A 22,893-nucleotide genomic window follows, 5' to 3' on the forward strand; every position below is an offset into this window, starting at 1 on the left:
GACTTAAACGGAGACTTCACGTGTCCCTCACATGAATCTGTACTGACGGCGGGTCACGTGTGTAGCAGAACGTTTGAGCGAGAAAGTGTCTTTTTGCCTCATTTTGGATGGAAGACAACAACTCCCAGAATGCACAGCACCGCAGCAGCTTCCACTCGTAGAGATAGCCTCGAACACCCGATTCGAGCACAAGATCTTCAAAACCCTGTTCGTGCATATCGAACTGAAGTGAAAACACTTTTCCCTCGTACACAAAAAGAGCAGAAGAAATTGATTTATTAGTTGATGATTAGAAAGTTTTTATAAGCAGACACAGCTGTTGTTTCACTTTTTGAATCTGCACCTGATTGTGTTTTTATTTATTTATTTTTTTACCCTGCAGACCACCAGATTTTACCGGCCGTGTTCTGCTGTTTGTTTGTTTGTTTGGATGTGTCGGACTGATTTCGAGCTGATCTCTTAAAATAACAAACAAACATGTAGGCACATAAAGGCAACTCACGCTTTCAGTTTGGTAAAATAGCTTTTCAAACACAATAAAGTGTTTGGGTTAGTCGAGGGAGTTCAGCGGCTCTGATGAGAGCGATTCAGAAGCTGTATCTCAACTTTCAGCCAAAGGATCTTTTACTGAGTGCGGCGGCAGCATAGTGATATGTACGTGCGCCCCGTGTACAGAGGCTGTCGTCCTCCACGTGGACCCCCTGAATCCTGAATGTCACCTGAACTAGGCATTAAATAGCACAAAAATAAACCACCTTTTAAAAAAAACCAAAACAATAAAAAAGGTGTGTTTTTTTTCTGCGATGGCGAAAATGTACCTGGAGTGGAGACACTGAGATTGTGGACGTTTTTCTCCTCAAAGGTCAGCCTGCAAATAGAAGCAACCTGCTGTTGCAATTTGAAACCTTTAACTTGTAAACCTTAAAGCGCAAAGAGGAAGCGAAGGTTTAATAATCCAGGTAAAGGCTTCACCTGGTTGTGTGAAACAGACGGGATGTAAAGTGATAACCATGAACACTGATTCTTTTTGTTTGCAGGGATTGTTAGAGGTGGACTTTTCTTTTTACCCCTGCAGATAAATAATCCAGCTATGTTTATCTATGTAGAACCATTGATCTAATGTGTATTTATTCATGTTTTAACATGGGGCTAAATGCACACGAGGGCCACTGTACACGTCCGCCCTCCACATGAGACTCACTCATGCATCAGTAATCCCTAAACAAAGGAATCATTTGCGGGTAGACGGGCGACTCCTGCTGCATTGTCGTACAGCCGAGTCCGACATTCAAGATGAATAAGACGCGGTCATGCTGAAATAAAGCCACAAAGCAGGGTGTTGTCTCATTGCTATGACCCTAAATGTGGAAGTGAAGTGATTTGAGTCACTTAAAGCCCCAAAAACGCCACAAAGTGGTTTTATTTCACAATCTTGTCTTTTTATTGCTCTGTAACTTTTGTGTGTGTGGTGTTTTTTTGTTAATGTTTCAAGGATGAGGAGGAGGAGATTAAACTTGAGATCAATATGCTGAAGAAGTACTCCCACCACCGAAACATAGCCACCTACTACGGCGCCTTCATTAAGAAAAGCCCCCCGGGACACGACGACCAGCTATGGGTAAGAAACCACGGAGCTGCCATGAGGACTTCTTCCACTTTGTTTCAGCCATAACGTTGCTTTCCTTTAAATCTTATGGATTTATATGAACCTGGCAGAAGGCTGCTGCTGCTGCTGCTGGTTTACAGCTGCGCCTCCGCCACACACAGATTTAGCGTAATCGTGCGTTATGCAGATTTAGCATCGGAAGCGAAGCAACCGTTTAAACACCAAATTCACACACGATTGGTGCAGCAGCCGATTCCTTCAAGATAAAATGACTTTGTTGCATTTTAAGAGAGTCACGTATCGGATTTATTCTTCGCAGAAAGGTCCGTTTCTTAGAGTTCCTTCCTTTTGGGAGACTGTTAGATTCAATACAAAAACATTTACGGTGACTAAATTGATCATGTTGCAGCCAAAAACCGCCCATTTCACTGCCACAGAGTTAAGCATGCATTATTTAACATTATTGATTTGTCAGGTGTAAGTTAGATCTCCTCTGATGATCACTGTTCCCTGTGTTTTAGTTGGTGATGGAGTTCTGTGGAGCCGGTTCTATCACGGACCTGGTGAAGAACACAAAAGGGAACCAGCTGAAGGAAGACTGGATCGCTTACATCTCCAGAGAGATCCTCAGAGTGAGCTCCTTTTCCATCTCTTCTCCTCCTCTCTCCTTGGTTCCTCTCCTCTCTTCGCTTCCTTTCATCTCCTCTCCTCTCCTCGGTTCCTCTGCTCTCCGCTCCTCAGTTCCTTTCCTCTCCTCTCCTTGGTTCCTCTCCTCTTCTCTCCTCTCCTCTGTTCCTTTCCTCTCCTCGGTTCCTTTCCTCTCCTCTTCTCGGTTCCTCTCCTCTCCTCTTCTCTCCTCAGTTCCTCTTCTCTTCTCTCCTCTCCTCGGTTCCTCTCTTCTTCTCTTCTCTCCTCCGTTCCTCTTCTCTTCTCTCTTTCGTTCCTCTGCTCTCCTCTCCTCGGTTCCTTTCCTCTCCTCTCCTTGGTTCCTCTCCTCTTCTCTTCTCTCTTTAGCTCCTCTCCTCTCTTCTCCTCAGTTCCTTTCCTCTCCTCTCCTCGGTTCCTTTCCTCTCCTCTCCTCGGTTCCTCTGCTTTCCTCTCCTCGGTTCCTTTCCTCTCCTCTCCTCGGTTCCTCTGCTTTCCTCTCCTCTCCTCGGTTCCTCTGCTTTCCTCTCCTCTCCTCGGTTACTTTCATCTCCTCTCCTCGGTTCCTCTTCTCTTCTCTTCTCTTCTCTTCTCTTCTCTTCTCTTCTCTTCTCTTCTCTCCTTGGTTCCTTTCCTCTCCTCTCCTCGGTTCCTCTTCTCGTCTCTCTTTGGTTCCTCTGCTTTCCTCTCCTCGGTTCCTTTCCTCTCCTCTTCTTTAATTGTTCCCTCTCCTCTCACAGTCATGTATCTTTCTGTACTCGTCAGGGTCTCGCCCACCTTCATGCCCACCACGTCATCCACAGAGACATCAAGGGCCAGAACGTCCTGCTGACGGAGAACGCTGAAGTCAAACTGGGTGAGTTTCCCTCCATGTTACATCGTCTGTCCTATGTATGTAATACAACTTCACACAGTCACACAGGATACGCTGATGCACGCTGAAATTATATTTACGTCACATTTTGCAGTTTCTTTTTTAAATGTTCTTACTGTTCTGGACATTCACAATTTGACTGCTGACAAAAAGAGAGAAGCGAAGACACGATGTGATGCTTCACCTGGCGTCCCTTCCACAGTCTGACTCGCCTCTAAATTGATTTTGGTCCAGTTGGGGTCAGACAGCACCTCCATCAGGATCATGTCACTCAGTATGACATGTGACTGGAGAGCTCATCCAGCACCTTGACCTCTGTGTTCACTATCGTCCCTCCTCGTAGTTGACTTTGGTGTGAGCGCTCAGCTGGACCGCACCGTCGGGAGGAGAAACACCTTCATCGGGACTCCTTATTGGATGGCCCCGGAGGTCATCGCTTGCGACGAGAACCCGGATGCTACCTACGATTACAGAGTAAGCGCCTCCACAGAACCTCACATAAAACAGGTGTACTGCACCTGTGAAGGGGCTGATTTGTCTGAACATGTCCTCTCGCTGCGGTTTGGCTGACTGGGCGTTGTCTTTTTCCCTGCAGAGTGATTTGTGGTCCACTGGTATCACAGCTATCGAAATGGCTGAAGGCGCACCACGTGAGTACCGCTTTGCTCATATTGGCACGATTTTGTGCGGCGTGAAAGGTTGTTAACGTTCTGCTCTCGTGCGTCTCCTCCCAGCACTTTGTGACATGCACCCTATGCGTGCACTCTTCCTTATTCCAAGAAACCCTCCTCCCAGGCTCAAATCTAAAAAATGGTGAGTAGCAACCAGAAGAAAGATTTGTTTTTGTGCATGTAAGTGCATCTTTCCATCCCTATTTCTGACTCTTATAAATAAAACAGAAGCTTTTTATATTTTATTTTCTTTCTTTCTTGGCCTCTCTGTGTGTAACTTTTTTTTTTTTTTTTTGCATTTTGATTTATCCCTGACCTCAGATCAGGTTTCCAGAGAGGCCTGAATCAGAGCTTTCCTCCGAGCTCTGCTGAGTTGCACATCTGTGCTACACCTGCTCTGGCACGCTCGCTCTATCTCTTGGAAACACTGCAGCGCTGCTCTGAATAAAAAACATGATAAAGTCAGAAAAAAACATGGTTTCCACTTTTTGACGGACGTTTCGGTTCTGATGGGCTTATGTACTGTCAGACATTTTAAGTTGCATCATAGCACCTGAGAACCTTCATTAAAAACGCTTTTTTTTTTTTTTTTGGATTCTGGCGACTCAAACATGACGCTTATGGCTCCACTTCTCTGTGCTGCTGTCTGTGTGATTAGCCAGGATCATTTCCAATCAAGCTCACCCAGTTTTGGGGGGGAAAAAAGCAAAATGACTTTTACTCGTTTTTTGTCTCTGATTTTTACGTCTTGTTTATCTTATTCACCTTTACTTTCTTATTGACCAGATTTCCAGAAGCTTCAGGAGGTTTCTTTTTAAACGTTTCCTTTTTTAAATTTGAATGAGACGCAAACCACATCTAAACGGGTGCAGGTGCAGTGTGCCCCATATTTCAGCGTTTTCATGGTGCTGCCTGCCCGCACGTATAAATCTCAATTAACATGCAGAAACCAGAGGCTGTTGTCATGGAGGTGGGGGAGCGTTTTTCAGGATGGATGCTTCACTCAGATTTAGTTTGAAGAAATCAAATGTAATTAAAGATTCTTAGACGTGCTCTGTCCTCTCTTGGTTGGACTTTTTTTTTTTCTTCCTCTGGCGTCCACTCGTCAAGTCTAAAAACTCACCGTCTCCACCTTCCTCACAGGTCCAAAAAGTTTTTCAACTTCATCGAGAACTCTCTGGTGAAGAACTACACTCAGCGTCCCCCGACGGAGCAGCTGCTGAAGCACCCGTTCATCCGGGACCAGCCCAACGAGAGGCAAGTCCGCATTCAGCTCAAAGACCACATCGACCGCACCAAGAAGAAGAGGGGAGAGAAAGGTGAGACCTGCCACCTTACAACCTAGCTTCTTTTATTCACACTCACAGAAAACGTAAACTGGAGGTATCCTCTGTCACCTCTAAAGCCAAGTTCATGAGCGCCCTAATATTTCCATTTTACTGCCTGTTGAATTCATTCCTCAACACATTTCTCTCACATCCCCTTCAAGTGTTCTGGTTTTAAATAAGACTGTTCTTTCTCTGGCTGTCATCGTACCACAATTATAAACTCTGATGTGATTCTTGTTTCAATTCAGCATGAAAAAAAGTCAGTTCAAGCAGTATGGGGTCATTTCTTGTTTGCGATCATGAAACAGCAGTATTTACACTCTCAATGAGACTCTTTAAAAAGCATCTAAAAAAAGAGAGAAGCTGCGAGTGTGAAGGCGTGGTCCTCCATGTGGGCCACCCAGGTTTCAATCTGGCCTGTGGCTCCTTTCCCACGGACCGTTCCCCACGCTCTCTGCCCACTGCCCTGTCCCTGGAGGGGAGGCAGAAAAAGCCCCATTTACACAGATTATTTTAAATCAGGCACAGAAAGTTTGTGTCGTGCGTTTCATCATCCCAAACTGAAACCCGAAGTGTCTGTTTTCTGTTGAAGGCTTTATTGAACTTGAAGTTAAAAGTACGCAAATGTTTGTTCTTGCATAAATCGTTTTGTTAATTTTCTCCTGATAAAGGATCAAAAAAGAAACGTCTCTCTCTTTGTCTGTTTCTTTCTTCCTTTTGCACAGATGAGACCGAGTACGAGTACAGTGGCAGCGAGGAGGAGGAAGAAGATCCTCCAGAGCAGGAAGGAGAGCCGAGGTCTGCTGAAGAAGTTTTTTTTGCCATTTGTATTTCATTCATGTCGAGTTTGTTTAGGGACACCGAGGCTGTGGGGCGTAGCTGAACTGGAAGGTCAAGGGTTCGATCCCCAGCTGCAGCTACATGTCTAATGTGTCCATGGGCAAGGCACTTAACCCCCATTTGGAGCGTGTGAATGGGAGTAGTTACTTCTGATGGACTCTTTACATAGCAACCATCAGTGGGTGAATGTGAAGCTGTGAGCTGCGGTGTCAAATCGGTTGAGTAGTCAGAAGACGAGAAAGGTGCTAAAGAAGCTCAAGGGTGGGGATTTAAAATGCATGAAACAAAACCAAACATACATGAGCGTGGAGGGGGTTTAAAGGGGTTCAGAGGGACTGCACTTTGTTTGCTAAAGGTACGAAAAAACAGATTTCCTTTACCACCAGCAGACTGTTATTTAAGTTAAAATGTCTGATTTAAATCCCTCCCATAAAAGAGTTTTTCTTTGGCCACTTAGACCCAGATTATTATTTAAGGTGTCGACATAATTAGCCTTTTTTTTTTTTTTTACAGATGTAAGATGCTTTAAATGAACCTTAAAACAAGCTGTAACGTCTCTCTTCTCACAGTTAGCAGACTCCGTTGATAAAAGCAGCAGCTCCAGGGATCGCTGGGTAACCACGGCCTGATTTGGTTATGTAGTGTGACTCTGTTTTTTTTCACGGTTATTCAATCTGAAATAGAACAAAGTCACACGAGAGGACAAACAATGTGGGCTTTGTGGTTTAAAATGTGTTTCTTTGTTTGGACAGTCCAACAGAGTGATGTCAAGAGAATCTTAACTTTGAGTCAGTCCACCTCTGGGCCTCTCAGGTTTCTCCTTCATGTCCTGATTTCTCCCTCCAGCTCCATCGTCAACGTACCCGGTGAGTCCACTCTTCGCCGTGACTTCATCCGCCTGCAGCAGGAGAACAAGGAGCGCTCGGAGGCTCTCCGCCGCCAGCAGCTCCTCCAGGAGCAGCAGCTGCGCGAGCAGGAGGAATACAAGCGCCAACTGCTGGCGGAGAGGCAGAAGCGCATCGAGCAGCAGAAGGAGCAGAGGAGGCGACTGGAGGAGGTGAAAGGAGTTTCCATTGGACGGCTGATTCTGATTCGTTCAGAAACGTTGACGTGGCTTTTCGCCGTCTGCCTCCACAGCAACAACGGCGCGAGCGGGAGATGAGGAGGCAACAGGAGCGCGAACAGCGTCGGCGCGAGCAAGAGGAGAAGAGGCGGATCGAAGAGATGGATCGTCGACGCAAAGAGGAAGAGGAACGCCGACGGGCCGAAGACGAGAAGAGGAGGAATGATCGTGAACAGGTAAACTCAACACGGACGTCACTTTATCCAGAATCCACTCCAGGGCTCTGCCGTTGGATATTGTGGGTGTTGTACTCGATTTCTCCTAATAAAAAGTGCACCATTCATGGACCTTTTTTTTTTTTTTTTTTTTTTTTTGTGATTTCCAGGAATACATCCGACGCCAGCTGGAGGAGGAGCAGAGACACCTGGAGATGCTGCAGGAGCAGCTGCTGCGCGAACAGGCCATGCTGCTGGTCAGTCACACACAAACACACCACACCAACTTCCATGTGATGAACTCGGATTGAATGCATCTCGTAGAAAAAAGTGTTTTTATGTCTATGAATAAAACTTTCATTACTTTTTGTGAACGGAACTAGATCAATAATTTTTTTATTTGATCAGATCTGTTTCATTCATTCACCTTCTGTTGTCCTTCTTGAGGTTGAAGCTAATTTAAAAGTAAACAACAGAAGTTTCATTTTCCATACGGACACAAATGGCTGAAATATGGCGTTTGTAATTGCATTGAAGTTGCTTGAGTGTAAATCAGGATGATTGTATGAGTGTTTCTTGTGTTTTGAGAAAACGACATTAAAAAGGTGGCCCTGCTTTCAGTCAGGCAAAGGCAGGCTGCCGTCTCTTTTCTCCACCTTGAATCAACCGCAAACTCTGCAACAGGAGTTCAAGTGGCGAGAGCTCGAGGAGCAGCGCAAGGCCGAGCGGCTCCACAAGCGGCTGCAGCAGGAGCAGGCGTACCTGCTGTCGCTGCAGCACGAACCCAAGACCAACCCCGCCTCAGACCGGCACAAACCTCCACAGACCTCCACCCTGCCCCCTGACAGAGTCCTCACTGCGTCCCCTCAGACTCAGCTCCCCGACTCACTTCCTGTTTCTGCAGCCAGAGGCTCCCCGGCCCCTCAGACTCTTCCTTTGGATAGCTCCAAATCTCAGGCTTCAGCTGGAGAAAAAACTGACCCAGACGAGACTTACCCAAACCAGCTGTCAGACTCCCCCAGCCCCCCTCAGACTGACAGCCCCCCTGACTCTGAGCCTCCCCAGGCAGAAAGTCTGGAGCCCCACAGGCCCGCAGAGGCTGTCGGTCATCCTCCTCAGCCTGTCAGAGAGGTGAACCTCCTGTGTCGACCGCTGCCTGCTCTTTTCCAGCTTCTTCCTCTTGCTTGTCTTCAGTGAAAACAGAGGTGGTGCGAGGAGCGAACACTGGCTTTCCTTTTATCTCCATTTCTAGCTCAGGGGTCTGGATCGTGATGCTTTCAGAGAATTCATCTGTTAAATTCTATAATGGATGCGGGGGCATTAATCCAAAGAAATTAGTTACAACACAGGACGTCTCAGTCGGACTCTTTAGATAAAACATAGCAGGGGGTAGAGTGGAGAATGGACGCCCACACACTCGCAACCAGCCTCTTCGTGTCTCCTCTCTCTTTTGGCACTCACTTGCACTGTGTCCGGTTGCCTTGACTACTAAAACCGTCTGAGCGTTTGGAGTATTCGTGTCTTGGATTTCCCTGTAAGCAGGAGGAACTTCAGTCATGTCGCGCGTTTTGGAGAAAGCGTTAAAAGAAGCCAAATGAAATCTTGTAGACTTTTCAAAATAAAAGTCTGTTAGTTGTATTTAAACGACAACTAAAGACTATGAATTCCAAGCGATAGGATTTCCTCCTGATCCACGGTCGCCGACCTTCAGTGTAACTCTCCAACGTGGCTGCTCTGACCCCACCGTGCGTGTTCATCGGGCCGTTGCATGTCGATGGCTGAGGCCCAGACTAACATGCAGGACACCTGAGCAATGTTTCCCGTCATCAGCCGTGTCATTAACAACAATCTTTCCCGACGTGTTCAAGGATGTCTGTACCTCCGTCTGTGCACATGCACCCGTCTGTGTGGCTGTCGTTGACAGGCTTCAAGCATGTTTTGAATAAATGTCAGCTTATGTCTTTTGATTTTAGACAGTTTATTTTGAAAGTTTCTGTGTTAAATGACCAGTTTCGACTTTTGAAAACAATGAGTTCCTGATTTTTTTTTAACACTTACTAAAAACGTAATTTTTTTTTCTTTTTTAACGTTCAGTAAAAAAATGATTTCCCTGATCCTGATCCTTGTCGATGTTCCTTTTCCCTCATCCCAGGCTGACGAGCGCTACCGTAAAAACATTCAGGGTTCCCCTCAGACCGCCCCTCCTCCCAAGCAGCCCCCCCTGCCTCCCCGCTCCTCTGAACCGTTCTCCAACGGCGGCTCCTCCGAGGCGTCCGCCATGCACCGCCCCATGGAGCCTCAGGTAACTCGTCCCTTCCTTTTCTCCCTCCTCTGACCTTTTTTTTCCTTTTCTCCTCCTGTTGCTCTCTTTTTCCGTCAAACAGCAAAAAGCCTCTCGCACAGTCGGAGGTCTTTTTCCTTTTCTAGCCGACACAGTTGGTGAAGAAGAAAATCGCCTGAAATGAAACTGATTGGAAACATGTTTTTAAGCCGCTCCATTATTTGTAAATGGACACAACGGAGGGCTGACAGCGAAGTTCTTCATCACTGAGCTATTTCTGAACAGATCTGTAAATAAATTACATTTCTGTTTTTCCTGAAAGGAGTCATTTACACTTTGCATATAGTTTAATTTAGGTTTCTTTGCAATTCCAGAATTTTATTTTATTTATTTTTTTGATCGAGCGAGTCAGCAAACCCTTTTTTTTTCTGGCACAGCCTCATCATTTTTGCAAAGTTTCTGTCCAGGAGGAATCAAAATCTGATTCAGCTCAGACTTCTTCTCTCACTCTTGGCTTGAAGCCGCCACACTGTGTATCCTGAATCCATTCAGTGCATTGGAAGTTAGGAACAGATAATTGTTGAACTCTCATATTCTGAGTCAAAGAAAAGCTACCAAAAAAACAAAAAAAAGCGGATAGAGGGATTGCAAAGGAAGCACAGTCGGATCAGTCTCACATAAACTTTTCTTCTTCTGCGACACAGCGAACGCAAATCCATGAATTTCTGCAAATTAATGAATCTACCAAAAGCGCTGATTGGACAACTTACATCAAGTTGCATGTTTTCTTTACTTGCATCAAGTTGCATGTTTTCTTTACTTGCATCAAGTTGCTCAGCAACATTTCCCCTTGCAATGATTACAAGCTGCACAGTATTTCCTCTGGGGAAAAAAAAAAATCCACCGCAGGAACAGTTGATTAAAACTCATAGATTAAACTAGCAGCTCGTCTACTTCGCATGGCTTCCAAACTGAGACCAGCGTGGCATTATTTTCCCTTCAAGATGTCGCTGTGCTAGCTGAAGCCTGCTGTAGCAGCGCCAAATTTCTTTTCCTTTTCCCCCAAGGAATGGTAAAGTAGTATGTCTATCTGAAGATAACAGTCATCTCTGAAAGCACTGTGTCATCTTAAGGTTTTTTTTTACAGATTGAACATTTAAGATTTAAAATGTAGATTTACTGGTATAATAAGTCTTAACTCTCAACAGGAAGCACATCAGATTTTTTTCTGAATTGTTGTACTGTTCCTTTAAGCATTTGCATGAACTGTCACTCTGAGGTGAACACGTCATCCTGTTGTTTTGTGCTTTGTATGTATGCATGTGTATGAACTGAAAGACCACGCACATCTTCCCTCATGTCTCACTGTGTTGTCTGCTTGTTCCACCTCCCCTTCCTCCCTTCCTCCCTCCCTCCCTCCCTCCTCTTGTCTCCTCCCTCCCTCACCCCTCAAAAGGTGCAGTGGTCCCACCTGGCTGCTCTTAAAAGTAGCAACAGCGCTGCCCCCTCTTCTCCTCCTCCTCCTCCTCCTGCGCCGCCCGTCGTCTCTCGCTCCCAGTCCTTCAGCGAGACCGCCGGCGTCGCTTCTAATTTTGCACAGCTCCACCTGCGCTCCCAGGACCCCCACCATCACCACCACCAATCGCCCGCACGCACTGACCCCCAGCCCCAACCTCCCCTCCACCACCCTCATAGACTTGAACATCAGGCCAGCAGTGAGGAGGTGCCTCCAAAGGTAAGGACCCCCCTCCCCCCCTCCTCTCCCTCATTCACACCTCCTCATGCTGCATTCATTCACTCATCAGCCTGTCTGTGTCCGCTTGCTGTGTTTGCCCTTTTATTGTTTCTCACTCGTGTGAAATGAAACCCTCTCAAATCTGAAGTTTAGAGACTTAAAACATTTGCAGTCATTCAGTATCATTCCTCAGACGACATGCTCGCTAGTTTTTTAAGGTGGCTTGTTGCGGAGGTCCGTCTTCGCTGCTCTTGTGTGATTATTCGCTAGTTGGCTTTTCAAAGGAAACGCAATAAACGACAGGTTAAGTCGAATTGGATTTGTTCGGCCAGAGAGAGAGAGAGAGAGAGAGACAGAGTGATTTCTAATGTGCTCAGTGTTCGTATTATAGTGACACATTAAAGGGTAAGTATGTCCATGCTGCTGCTGCACAGGATCCCTGAGACTGTGTTCTAACAGGCCGACGTTTCTGTGTGTTATCAGTGTGTGAAAGTTCTTCTCAATCTGTCTCCTTCAGGTCCCAGTGAGGACAACATCCAGGTCTCCAGTCCTGTCCCGCCGAGAGTCTCCTCTTCCCTCACAGCCCGGTAACCAGGGCGGACAGAGGAACGCTTCCGGGTACGAAAAGACGCATCGGAGGAAAACAGTTTTATTGCGTTTCATAAATGATCTTTTCTGTTGCAACTCGAAAGAAATCAAAACGATCGTGTTGATGTGGCGGTCTTCTCCTCTGTGACAGTAACGTGGAGCAGCGCCCCCTGTGGGACCGAGTGGAGAAGCTGCAGCCTCGGCCCGGCAGCGGCAGCTCGTCCGGCTCCTCTAACTCCAGCTCTCAGGCCAGTCCTGGTGACCGCTTTAGGCCACGCTGTGAGTCCCCTGGTACTGTACTCGGCCCTGTTTCACTCACTCTACAACCTGACACCAATACATTCGAATTATTACGAGCAAAACACGTTTCCCCCAATCATGACTGTGCATTGATTAGAGGAGAAAACGTTATTGATCCCCAGCAGGGAAACTCACTCGCCACCTGGTCAATTCATGCACACAGCAAAGATTATCGACTGTTTAATCACTGCACACAACAAGTGAATAAATAAGAGACACCACATGAGTCAGAAAAACAACACATCATTATAATGTGACTGCTGCAGGAACAGAGGGCTCCCTGAGTCATCGCTCTCTGCTTACACTCCACCACATCTTTCGCTCATGGTTAAAGGGAATCTGAGTCTCAGTGTTGTTGAACATGGTCTCTGTATTCACAAACTGCAAACATGAGCTCTGCACCGAGCGGCAGATCAGAGTCCGTTAAAAGTTCTTTTGGTTTCCACTGAGCGGCTCCGAGCTGTCGTGAAATCTGAAGACAAAATGACAAATATCAACACAGAAAAAAAACAGAGTCACAGAGACGTAAAAACAACAATGGATGTTCTCTGTTCTAAGTGGCCTTACCCTTTTGAGTTGCTCTGCCTTATTCTGTTAGTCTCTTCCAAGCAGCAACCTCCACTGTTGAAAAATGCAGACATACAAAATCCTGCAGTTCCTCGACTGTCCACTAGAGGCTGGCTGCAGAAGCCTGAAAGTCACATACACACAATAAAAAAAAAAAAAGTTTTTACAGCAGAAATGAACATGTTTACAGCCTGGTTAAAAGAAAAACAAATGTCTCAACAGGCACGAACTTTACAGGGAGGTTTTTTTTGGATAACTTTTGTGTTATTCACAATGAGGCGAGTTTCTGATCTGACTTGCAGGCGAGTCCAATTTTGGGCTTCAAATCATGAATGACGAATCTCTGTAGTTTTAAGACACCGTCTCAGCCCGTCGTCTGCGTATAACTTAGAATTCAATGGATTTACTCTGATGAGCTTCTTTAACACCATTACAGCCTGTTTTCTTTCCTGCTGAGTGAACACGTCTCCCGAAACATTTTGTACACATTAAAGAGCTAACCCTTTTTATTCTACCGTCCGTTTCCCCTCACTCACGTTTTCTTCCTTTTGTTTCCCTCGAAGCTTCCTCCAAATCTGAAGGCTCACCTCTCCAGCGTCCTGAAAACGTCCCCAAAAAACAAGATGAGAAGAACGCCGCCCGGCCCACTCGACCAGCTGTGAGTCCTCTGTTTCTAAAGCACCCGGGTGTGACTTTGTTTGATGCTGAATAGATGAAAAACTTGTTTCTTTCTCTCCGTTTCCCACCAACTCTTATTATTCCACCACCTGGTGTGTGCAACCCCCCCCCCCCCTTCATGAATCCGATGGTTCGTGATTGTTGGGGAACCTCTTAGGGTGACGCGGTAAGCTTCTTCAATAAGATCGCACCTTTGCAACGCTCGCACCGTCGCCCCACTCATTGCATCGTGTGATTAAAGGTTTGCAATGAAAGAACCTCTTTTCCCCGTGCCTGCACGGTTCCTTCCCTTTCTGTGTTGCCTGGAACACAAACGGTTAACCCCTCTGCAGCAGCCTGGATCTGAATGCAAACACGCACCACATGCTTCCACCTGGATACACCGTGGCCCCTGTTTGTCATGATACATCCCTCCTCCTCCTCCCTCTTCTGCTCCTCACTGACCTAACAAAGTGCTTCATTAAGAGTCTGCAAGGGAAGACAAGCCGAGTGCAGAGTGGTTACAAAACAAGGATTCAGCTTTAATTCATGGGATTAAATTGATCTTCCAAACAATGCAGCCTTTCAAAATGACTGTCAGGCAAACAATCTTTGAAATGGATTACTTCATTTTCACGACAGCTGTGTAGTGTAGTAAATGGAGTTTTTATGAAGTATTTCAAGGCAACTCCTTGAGCGCTCACACTGCACGCTTCAACATCAGATGTTTAATTTGTTTGGCTGTTCACATCGCTTTATCTGAAAGGCGCTCGTAGAGGATTTGAAAAGATCAGCCTGAAGGATACGTGTGCGGTTCACACCGTCATAAAAGCCTCCAACCCGAGTCGGACAGGAGCTAGAAAGTCAGATTCAGGGGTTAGTGAGTCTGTCCTCAGGAGCTGATGGTTGTACAGTCACTATTTGCTGCATGTCACTCCCCCTCCTCTCTCTCTCTTCCCCACATTAACCTGTCTCGCATCAACTGTCCTCTCTCATAAAAGACAGTCTGGAAGATCACATATCCACAAAACCGTAGCATCCAAGAAACGCTAACTTGCAACATCAAAAACGTTTAATTCAGTGTTTTCACCAGTTTTAAAGTTTGTTTGGAAGGAGATCTCTAAATTCACAGCTCCATTAAAAACAAAAAGACTGAGTCGAGTCAAACTGACGGAAAGAAAGAGGCAAGGGGCACACATCAAGATGTCCAAAAAATAAAACAAAAACCATAAAACACACACATGAGTGGAAGCTTTACTGATGATTTTAAAGTCTTCAGGTGGAGAGAAGCTTCACGCTGAGTGAAAAACAGATGATGTTAAAATACAGTGAATTCAAGTCTCAAGAGGACTGACGAGATGCAGATGTGTTAGTTCATAATAAATCGTAGAAATAGAGGAGGGATGAAAATAATTGCATGTTAAAGGTGATTCACTAACATGCTTTCAGTATTGTTACCTTTTGATTTGGTCGACGCGTTAAAAGACATCGACGGCGTTTCTGCAAAAAAATATCCCCCTTGAGTTTTTCTAAAGTTTTCTCCTCCTCCTCCTCCTCAGGACCTGACGGCTCTCGCCAAGGAGCTCCGCGCCGTGGACGACGTGAAGCCTCCCCACAAAGTCACCGACTACTCGTCCTCCAGCGAGGACTCGGGCACCACCGACGAAGAAGACGATGAGGAGGTGGACCAGGAGGCGGGAGAGGAGTCCACCTCTGGAGCGGAGGACTCGCGGGCCGGGTAGGTTCGAACTCACAGTCCTCTCTGTTTGTCGCCTTCATCTTTTTGTTTCCGCTCTTAAACCTCACTTTGAAGAAAACACGAAGACATGTTGTCGATATGCATTGTCAGAGCTTTCATTGTTGCACGGCTTCTCTGCATGTGTGTTAACGCCGGTCTGGTTACGGACGTCAGATATCCCCATGGCTTCCGCAGGAGGCAGAGTAACGGCGAGACCGAGTCGGCCAAGACCATGCTGGTGGAAGACTCGGAGAGCGAGGCGATGACGCCCTCCAAGGACGGCACGCTGGTCATCAGACAGGTAAGCAGAGAAACGGACCTTATAGCGTCACTGTTTTTGTTCATCAAAGATGAGCTACAGACACCAAAACTGCTGAAGTACCAGGATGTAAACTGCTGTAACAGTATTCACAGTAACACTTCCACATGCCCTCACCTTTAGGTTTCTAAATGTTTTGTCGAAGTGGGACCAAAATCTGAAAAACGAGATCAGCATAAGTTGTAAAATATATTGAATTAGAGATGAGAAAGGGGAAAAAAAAAACTCCTACACAGTCAGACATCTTTTAGCAATAAGTAGAGACGCCCCCTACTGGCCATTAGAGAAACAGCACATCAAGGCTGAAAACTCGTTTAAAGAAATGTCTCTGCGATGTCTCCTCATTTTCATTTCTTTGTGTTCCTGTATATCATCATGTTGCTGTTATGACAGTCGAGTATTTTTAGATGGATTACATTTAGAGCGAAGCTGCACATGCAGAGTGAACATGCAGGTACATCAGGGACAAACACTCCTTCTCTCCACATGCTTGCTCGAGCCCAAGTGTGCCTCTTCTTGCTTCCAGAGCACCGCTGAAATAAAGCGGCTGGTCAATCTCTCATCATCCTCCTCCTCCTCCTCTTCCTCGGCTGGTCACGGCCTCTGCCTGCCCCAGCCCCCTGGCCACGCCCTGCCGGAGAAAAATGGCTTTGCCGGCCGCATACATCACCTACCAGACCTTATCCAGCAGAGCCATCACTCCCCTTCTTCATCTGCAAACATCCCTCCCTCTTCATCACCCTCCTCCTCCTCCTCCTCCTTCCCCTCATCATCTAGCCATCCCAGTCCTGCCATGTCCCCACAGACCTCCCTGGAAATGTTCACTGCCATAGAGGTATGTCAGCCCTGACAAACAACCGAGGGACGGAGCGTTGCAGAGTTTACAGGCTTAGACATGGAGTTGAATTTTCATTTTCAGCCTTTTAAATTTAGCCGCTCTGGCGTTCATTTAGACCTCAAATCATGTAAACATGGTGCCAACGTTCCTAAAATAACTTCATTTCTTTCAGTTTTTTTCTTCATTTATTCCCACACTCTCCTTTAGCATCAGGCTAGTAGATTTTAATTGTTTTTTTTTTTTTTGGTGTGAGGCAGTATCAGTTATGTTTTCCTCTCCATCTCTAAGCCTGTAAATACTCGACGCCCCGCTCCCTCGTTGTTTCTCGGAGAATCTCTGCTCCCCCCTGTCCTTCCTGGCTTCACTCTGGCTCTCCTGCGCCCCCTTCTGGCCTGGCTGACACCTGCTCCGAATCCTCCGAGCGCCTCACTGTCTCTCTCTCTCTTTCTGCTAACACTGGCGCCTCCTGCTGGTAGAACAGGGTCAGAGCATGGAGGAACGTCGACGGTGTGATCACAAATAACATCCTTTAAATTTAAAGATCTTAAAGCATGCACGACCCACTTCCAGAAGAATCCAATCATCCTCTTTGTCTGCGTTTAAAACTCGTTTACAGATTCTACCTGCTTCATCTGGAGCAGCTTCTCCTCCAACACTTCCCTCCTGGATAATTTCCTCCCTCGTTGCAACATGTTTGTCTTCTCTAACAATGTTTTCTCCTCTCTCTGACATCGAACAACTAACATGTTTCCTTCCCCCTCTCGCCTGTTTACGAGACTCGATGCAGAGCGAGCTTTGTGTTACGTGTCACACAGATGTCGTAAATTAATCACTCTACGCTGTTTTATCGCCCCATGTGGGGAAATTTTTTTTTTTCACTTAACTGGAAACTGATGTGAGGCCTGCTGTTTTCCTTTAACACATTCAGGCGTTCCAAATCTTTTTGTGAACTACTTTGATGATAGTTTTTTTTTGGTATTTTTAAACTCTGGATATTTAAACATATTCAGAGTTTAAATGACGAACGGGTTCAACAATTCTGCGTCCTTGACACAAGGTTTCATCAAATCCGATACACAGTGTGACTTCCAGAAAGCGTTTCCAGTCAAAGCGTTTCAACGAGCGAAAAAGTCGACCTGCTTATTCGGTGTATAAAACCCAGAACATGTCAAGTGTCGTCCTGTGTGTGTAAAATAAAATCCTCCTTTTGGGTCCACAATGAAAGCCTCCGATTTGAAGTGTCTCTTATTCCCTTTCAGTCCCAGTCAGAAAGCAACTCCATGTCCAAACACAAGTCTTCCTCTTCCTTCACCCCCTTCATCGACCCTCGTCTTCTTCAAGTCTCTCCCTCCAGCGGCAGCTCTCTCAACAACATGGGTAGGTCCGCAACTCACTGAGCCCAAACCGGGAGGCGATGAGACTTAGGTTTAAAGTGATCTCCTCTGTGCCCCTCTCAGCAGCGTTTGGTCAGGACGGGCGGCTGCCGGACCCGCTCAGGGCCGAAGCGTCCCGTAAAGGCTCGGTGGTGAATGTCAACCCGGTGAACACGCGCCCGCCGAGCGACACGCCAGAGATCCGTAAATACAAGAAGAGGTTCAACTCTGAGATCCTGTGTGCTGCCCTCTGGGGTAAGAATCCGCCTTCCTTCAATAACGCTCCCATCGTTTTTTTTTCTCTCTGATGTTTTCTTGTTTTTCTGTGCCGACTTCAGGAGTGAACCTGCTGGTGGGGACAGAGAGCGGTCTGATGCTGCTGGACCGCAGCGGCCAGGGGAAAGTCTATCCTCTGATTAACAGACGACGCATCCAGCAGATGGACGTCCTGGAGGGTCTCAACGTCCTGGTCACCATTTCAGGTACAAACAAACCCGAGGTTTGGATGCACAGACCAGACAGATCCACTTTGATTCTTTGGAGTTTTTTTAGCGATTTGCAAACAGGCCCTCCTTTAATCCTCCCCCTGCAGGTAAAAAGAACAAGCTGCGGGTGTATTACCTGTCGTGGCTGAGGAACAAGATTTTGCACAACGACCCTGAGGTTGAGAAGAAGCAGGGTTGGGTCAACGTGGGCGACCTGGAGGGTTGTGTCCACTACAAAGTCGGTGAGTTTCTCTTCCGATTACGTTAAAGAGGGGAAAAAAAATCCAGCGCTGAAGTGTGACCCTGAGAATCACACCCGTCTGCTTTTGAATTCTAGTGAAATACGAGAGAATCAAGTTCTTGGTGCTGGCCTTGAAGAACGCTGTGGAGGTTTACGCCTGGGCGCCAAAACCCTACCACAAGTTCATGGCCTTTAAGGTAAGAACACCCACCGAGCCTGCTGATGCTTTTATCCCAGCTGCATGTTCACCTGATTCTCTTCTTCCTGTTTGGTTTTTAGTCTTTCGGTGACCTGGTGCACAGGCCTCTGCTGGTCGACCTGACGGTGGAGGAAGGTCAGAGGTTAAAGGTCATCTACGGCTCCTGCTCAGGCTTCCACGCCGTGGACGTGGACTCCGGTGCTGTTTACGACATCTACCTGCCCACGCACGTAAGCGCTCGCCATTTCACCTGAAAAACAAACATTCTCGCCTTTCCCTTTCCCCCTCTCCCCCTAACTCTCCTCCCTTCGTGTCCCCTCGCTCAGATCCAGACGAGCATCCAGTGCCACGCCATCATCATTTTGCCAAACACTGACGGGATCGAGCTGCTGGTGTGTTACGAGGACGAGGGCGTCTACGTCAACACCTACGGACGCATCACCAAGGACGTGGTGCTGCAGTGGGGAGAGATGCCGACTTCAGTGGGTGAGTGGAGGGAGGAGGAGAAGGAGCATCAACCTGCGAGGTACCACCACCTGTGGAAACCTTTCTGAATGAGTCGTGTCGCTGTGTGTCTGCAGCCTACATTAGGTCGAACCAGATCATGGGCTGGGGTGAGAAGGCCATAGAGATCCGCTCCGTGGAGACGGGACACCTGGACGGCGTTTTCATGCACAAGAGAGCTCAGAGACTCAAGTTCCTTTGTGAGAGGAATGACAAGGTGAGAACATCCCCGCCTCGTTTTACAACGCCGGAATGAACGCAATCTTATCTTCCTGTAAAATCGCAGCCTGTCGCATCAAATGCATAAAGCTGCCTGCGTCCCCTTCTGTCAGGTCTTCTTCGCCTCTGTGCGCCAAGGAGGAGCCAGCCAGGTGTACTTCATGACCCTGGGACGCACGTCCCTCATGAGCTGGTAGCAGACGTGACGTGACGCCCACTCCTCAGCAGAGACCAACAACAAGAAGACGATTGTGACTGCGACAGGCGGACCCGACGAGGAGAGCGAAGAAGAGAAAAACGCCTTGAGCCTCGACGCAGCTTCCTGTCACCTCGCTCGGCTGAACAAGATCGGACTCTGCTCCTGAAGAGGAGAGGAGCGAGGGGACCGGGTGCGCTCAAACCTTCAAGCCGGTCCGCCCCTCTTCCTCCTCTTCCTCTGCAGGGCGTGGGACGTGTCGCCTGTCGACGGTAAATCTTTAATGTGTCATAGTAAAACTTTGCATCGTGTATGTGTGTGTGTGAACGGAGGAAAAACACTGAGCATGTGAATAACTGACAATTAGATGCTAAACGCGCCTGTGCTGTATCGAAGAAGGCGACGACTCTACACATGTTTAGTCCAGGTTCTGTTCAGGTAACTCCTCCTCTTCCTCCCACAGTAGATTCTCATGTTAACACTAGTTCACAGCCACCGTATCCCTCCTTTGAATAACGCCTGACGTGTAAATCTGCCTCTGTGTCTTCACTTTTTTGCCTTCTCCTCCTCGGAGTGAAGATTTTTTTAAGGGACCTTTCTGGATCTATCCGTAAACAAACAGGGTACTGGATATGAGCTTGTACATACTAACTACACGCCTCACGTGTACTGTAGGTGATGTCGGACAGATGTAGCCCTGTTTGTGGCAGCATGTTGCTTTGGTGTTATCGACACAGATTAGCCCGTTTTCTTTCTCTCAAACACTGTATATTTTGGATGTGACTCGCTGCACATGAATAAAAGCAGAAGAAAACGAGGAAACCTAAAACTAAAAGGAAGTTTCATAACATCGTTCAAAGCCGTGCAGTTAATGGAAAATGTTGATGTACAGGGTGATTATAGAAAGGTGTCATCATGCAGACTGTCCAGCAGAGGGGGCTCTGAGCCTGTCGTTCTCTAAACTCTCCGGACAGTCCGCAGAATATGTAGCCGGGAATCAGACGATCGAACGCACTGGATTAAATTGATCGACAATGCATAATAATAAAACCTGTTCTCTAATGCTTTTTTTTTTTTTTTTCTCCACTACAAGGCGATGTTCTGAGTGACTTTACGTAGTCTGCTGCGTGCAAGATTAAATCATGGAGAAAATAATCCGACATCAATTGCATTGTGGGTAATCTTTCTGCAAACATTGCTTCTTAAAATCAGGGTTTTTTTTGTCTCGCTTTTTATTCAGTAGCAGATAAATCAAACTCTCCTTGGAAGTGTAGGTGTGCAGTTTGTCCAGCAGAGGGTGCGCTGACACACTCGGGACTGTCAGCAGAATATGTAGCGTTGATTCAGACGAGTGTACGCACCAAAAAAAAACAGATGAGGACCTTTGCAAAGATGGATCGCTGCTAAAAGGATTTAAAAATCCCCGTAGAAACTCAATATGAGTTTAAAGTCTACCTAAACTGGCTGCTCTCGTTGGCAGTCCAATCAGTCTCTGAAGTCCTAAATGTTCGGGTCAGGTCGTTTCAGATGCACCGCTTACCCTGAAGTAGTTAAATAAATGTGACCAATCAGAGCAGGGTAACTGTTTCTAAGCAGATCAATGGCTCAGATTAAGACTGGCTGCAGAAATGCATTAAAACCAGAAAGATAACTCACACATAAAGTTATAAAAGCATCGTTCAGTGTAATGTATAGAGTTCTTCTTTGTGTATTTTGAGTCAAACATGAACTAATACAGCTGTTAACTTTAAGAAGGCACCAAAAGTAGAGCGGTTGTGATTCTTCCTGCCTAGTTTTAGTTCTCGTTGTAAGAATGCAGGACTCACATGTCGCTGAGTTTTAAAGAAAAGATCCACCCCAAAAACATCATCCTCAGTCTGTCGGTTCGATTTAGGGCTAACGATTAACTCTTACATCATCATCATCATCGTCTTCAAGTCCACAGATCCTGTTTTTTGTTTTGTTTTTTACTTCTCTCTACTGGAAATATAAATAAACACCCAGAAATGTGAGCTGCTGCGCCGCCAACAAAACAAAAAAAGGTGGATTTTTCCTTTAATGGTAAATTGTAAGTAGGGCTAGCATAAACTGTGAATTAGCAGAATTAGCAGGTGGCCGTTTAAAGGTAGCATGGACGTAACGGTAAGGGAATGAAGGCGAGCGTGCAAAGAGAAAAGATTTCACATCCACAATCATCCAACTCTTAACAGCTGCCTTACGAGGATCTCAACACAAAACCTGGTTTAGTTTTTACTCGTTTATAGTGACGTTTGGATTATATGTACTGTAGGATAACTTGAGTCAGAACCAGCCATGTGATTCAATGTTGGACCTCTTTCTTTTCTTTTTTCTTTTTTTACATTCTGGGTTTCAGACCACAAGCTTAACTGGACCATATTCTTTCATTTTCACTTCTGTTTCTTGCTTTTGAAGCCCAAAACGACCTGTTTAAGACCGCCTCCCTCCTCTGTTGAATCAGTCCTGCAGCTCATGTGCATGTATGAATGATTAACGAGTCCCCCCCCCCCCCCCCCCTTCAACTCTTAAATCCTGCTCTCGGTACAGGCGAAGCTGGGAGCTGCAGATTAAAAAAAAAAAGGATGCATTCACTGTCTGCGAAGAAAGCAAAAAGTCACTCGTTCTAATAGCAGTGTTACAAAACCACTTGAGACGGCGCGGACTAAGCGGCATATTTTTAACTCTGACTTAGTTTTTAGTCTTGTTTCTGCGATTTTTATCATGTAACCCCTCGGATAAGTATGCGACTGCAGTGGTTTTTAAATTGTAATGCACACCTTATGTTGAAAATGTTTACAGAAGCAATTGTTTTGTTAAACCAATGTGCATCGATATGAATATTTATGGTTTATTTTGAGGGCAGTTTCTCCCTGTTTTTTGTATTTTGTATTATTCCCTTTTTGTACTTTCATTTAGACGTTTGTGTACAGGATTAATCAACTTTTTGCTCACCACGTTATGAATCACACGAGTCTCTCTCGAGTGTCCCGATTCTTTCTACATCCTGCATTAGTGCACAGTGTGCCCCTGGCTGTGTGGCGGCGTGGATCAAATGTTTTCTACCACCAGGTGCCAGGTGACATGTCCCCCCCCCCCCCCCCCCTCCCTTGAACATCTCTCCACCATGCCTCTCTAATTTATGTCCTCTCTGTGTGTACTATGGGAATTACTGTATTTTCCTGAAGGTCTTTTTTTCCATTGAATAAAATCAGAAGTAATTTACAGTGTCTGTCTTTATATTATTGCTACTCAAAAGGTCTCGTATTATTCTCCTTTTTAACCGGTTGAGTCGCAGAGTGCTATGACACATCTGAAGTGTCTTGTTATAAATTGACTCTGATCCTGTTTTTGATTAAGCCTATAAACATTTTCTAGATGAAGGCAAATCCTAAT

General features: G+C 46.2%; 1 protein-coding gene across 13 annotated transcripts in view; it reads left to right on the forward strand.

The window, feature by feature from the left end:
- LOC306818423 (mitogen-activated protein kinase kinase kinase kinase 4-like) overlaps window positions 1–22,724 on the forward strand; it is a 36,760-nt gene extending 14,036 nt beyond the window's left edge. The window contains exons 4-32 of one of the 13 annotated variants that reach the window (XM_079336009.1): window positions 1,493–1,618; window positions 2,128–2,238; window positions 3,017–3,107; window positions 3,469–3,599; window positions 3,721–3,775; window positions 3,860–3,938; window positions 4,940–5,115; window positions 5,850–5,922; window positions 6,811–7,021; window positions 7,102–7,263; window positions 7,413–7,499; window positions 7,927–8,373; window positions 9,395–9,544; window positions 10,980–11,258; window positions 11,776–11,876; window positions 11,998–12,137; window positions 13,277–13,371; window positions 14,930–15,108; window positions 15,283–15,409; window positions 15,954–16,262; window positions 17,525–17,642; window positions 17,723–17,893; window positions 17,977–18,120; window positions 18,231–18,365; window positions 18,461–18,561; window positions 18,644–18,793; window positions 18,890–19,049; window positions 19,145–19,284; window positions 19,400–22,724. In XM_079336009.1, the coding sequence (XP_079192135.1) occupies window positions 1,493–1,618; window positions 2,128–2,238; window positions 3,017–3,107; window positions 3,469–3,599; window positions 3,721–3,775; window positions 3,860–3,938; window positions 4,940–5,115; window positions 5,850–5,922; window positions 6,811–7,021; window positions 7,102–7,263; window positions 7,413–7,499; window positions 7,927–8,373; window positions 9,395–9,544; window positions 10,980–11,258; window positions 11,776–11,876; window positions 11,998–12,137; window positions 13,277–13,371; window positions 14,930–15,108; window positions 15,283–15,409; window positions 15,954–16,262; window positions 17,525–17,642; window positions 17,723–17,893; window positions 17,977–18,120; window positions 18,231–18,365; window positions 18,461–18,561; window positions 18,644–18,793; window positions 18,890–19,049; window positions 19,145–19,284; window positions 19,400–19,483 (4,332 nt within the window). In that variant the 3' untranslated portion in view covers window positions 19,484–22,724. The remainder of the gene's footprint in view (window positions 1–1,492; window positions 1,619–2,127; window positions 2,239–3,016; window positions 3,108–3,468; window positions 3,600–3,720; window positions 3,776–3,859; window positions 3,939–4,939; window positions 5,116–5,849; window positions 5,923–6,810; window positions 7,022–7,101; window positions 7,264–7,412; window positions 7,500–7,926; window positions 8,374–9,394; window positions 9,545–10,979; window positions 11,259–11,775; window positions 11,877–11,997; window positions 12,138–13,276; window positions 13,372–14,929; window positions 15,109–15,282; window positions 15,410–15,953; window positions 16,263–17,524; window positions 17,643–17,722; window positions 17,894–17,976; window positions 18,121–18,230; window positions 18,366–18,460; window positions 18,562–18,643; window positions 18,794–18,889; window positions 19,050–19,144; window positions 19,285–19,399) is intronic. The other 12 variants (XM_079336010.1, XM_079335998.1, XM_079336003.1 and 9 more) reach the window with 12 other exon arrangements.
- Window positions 22,725–22,893: the final 169 nt, after the last annotated feature.

The sequence above is a fragment of the Symphodus melops genome, assembly GCF_947650265.1.
Source record: "Symphodus melops genome assembly, chromosome: 23".
In the NCBI taxonomy this organism is placed as follows: domain Eukaryota; kingdom Metazoa; phylum Chordata; class Actinopteri; order Labriformes; family Labridae; genus Symphodus; species Symphodus melops.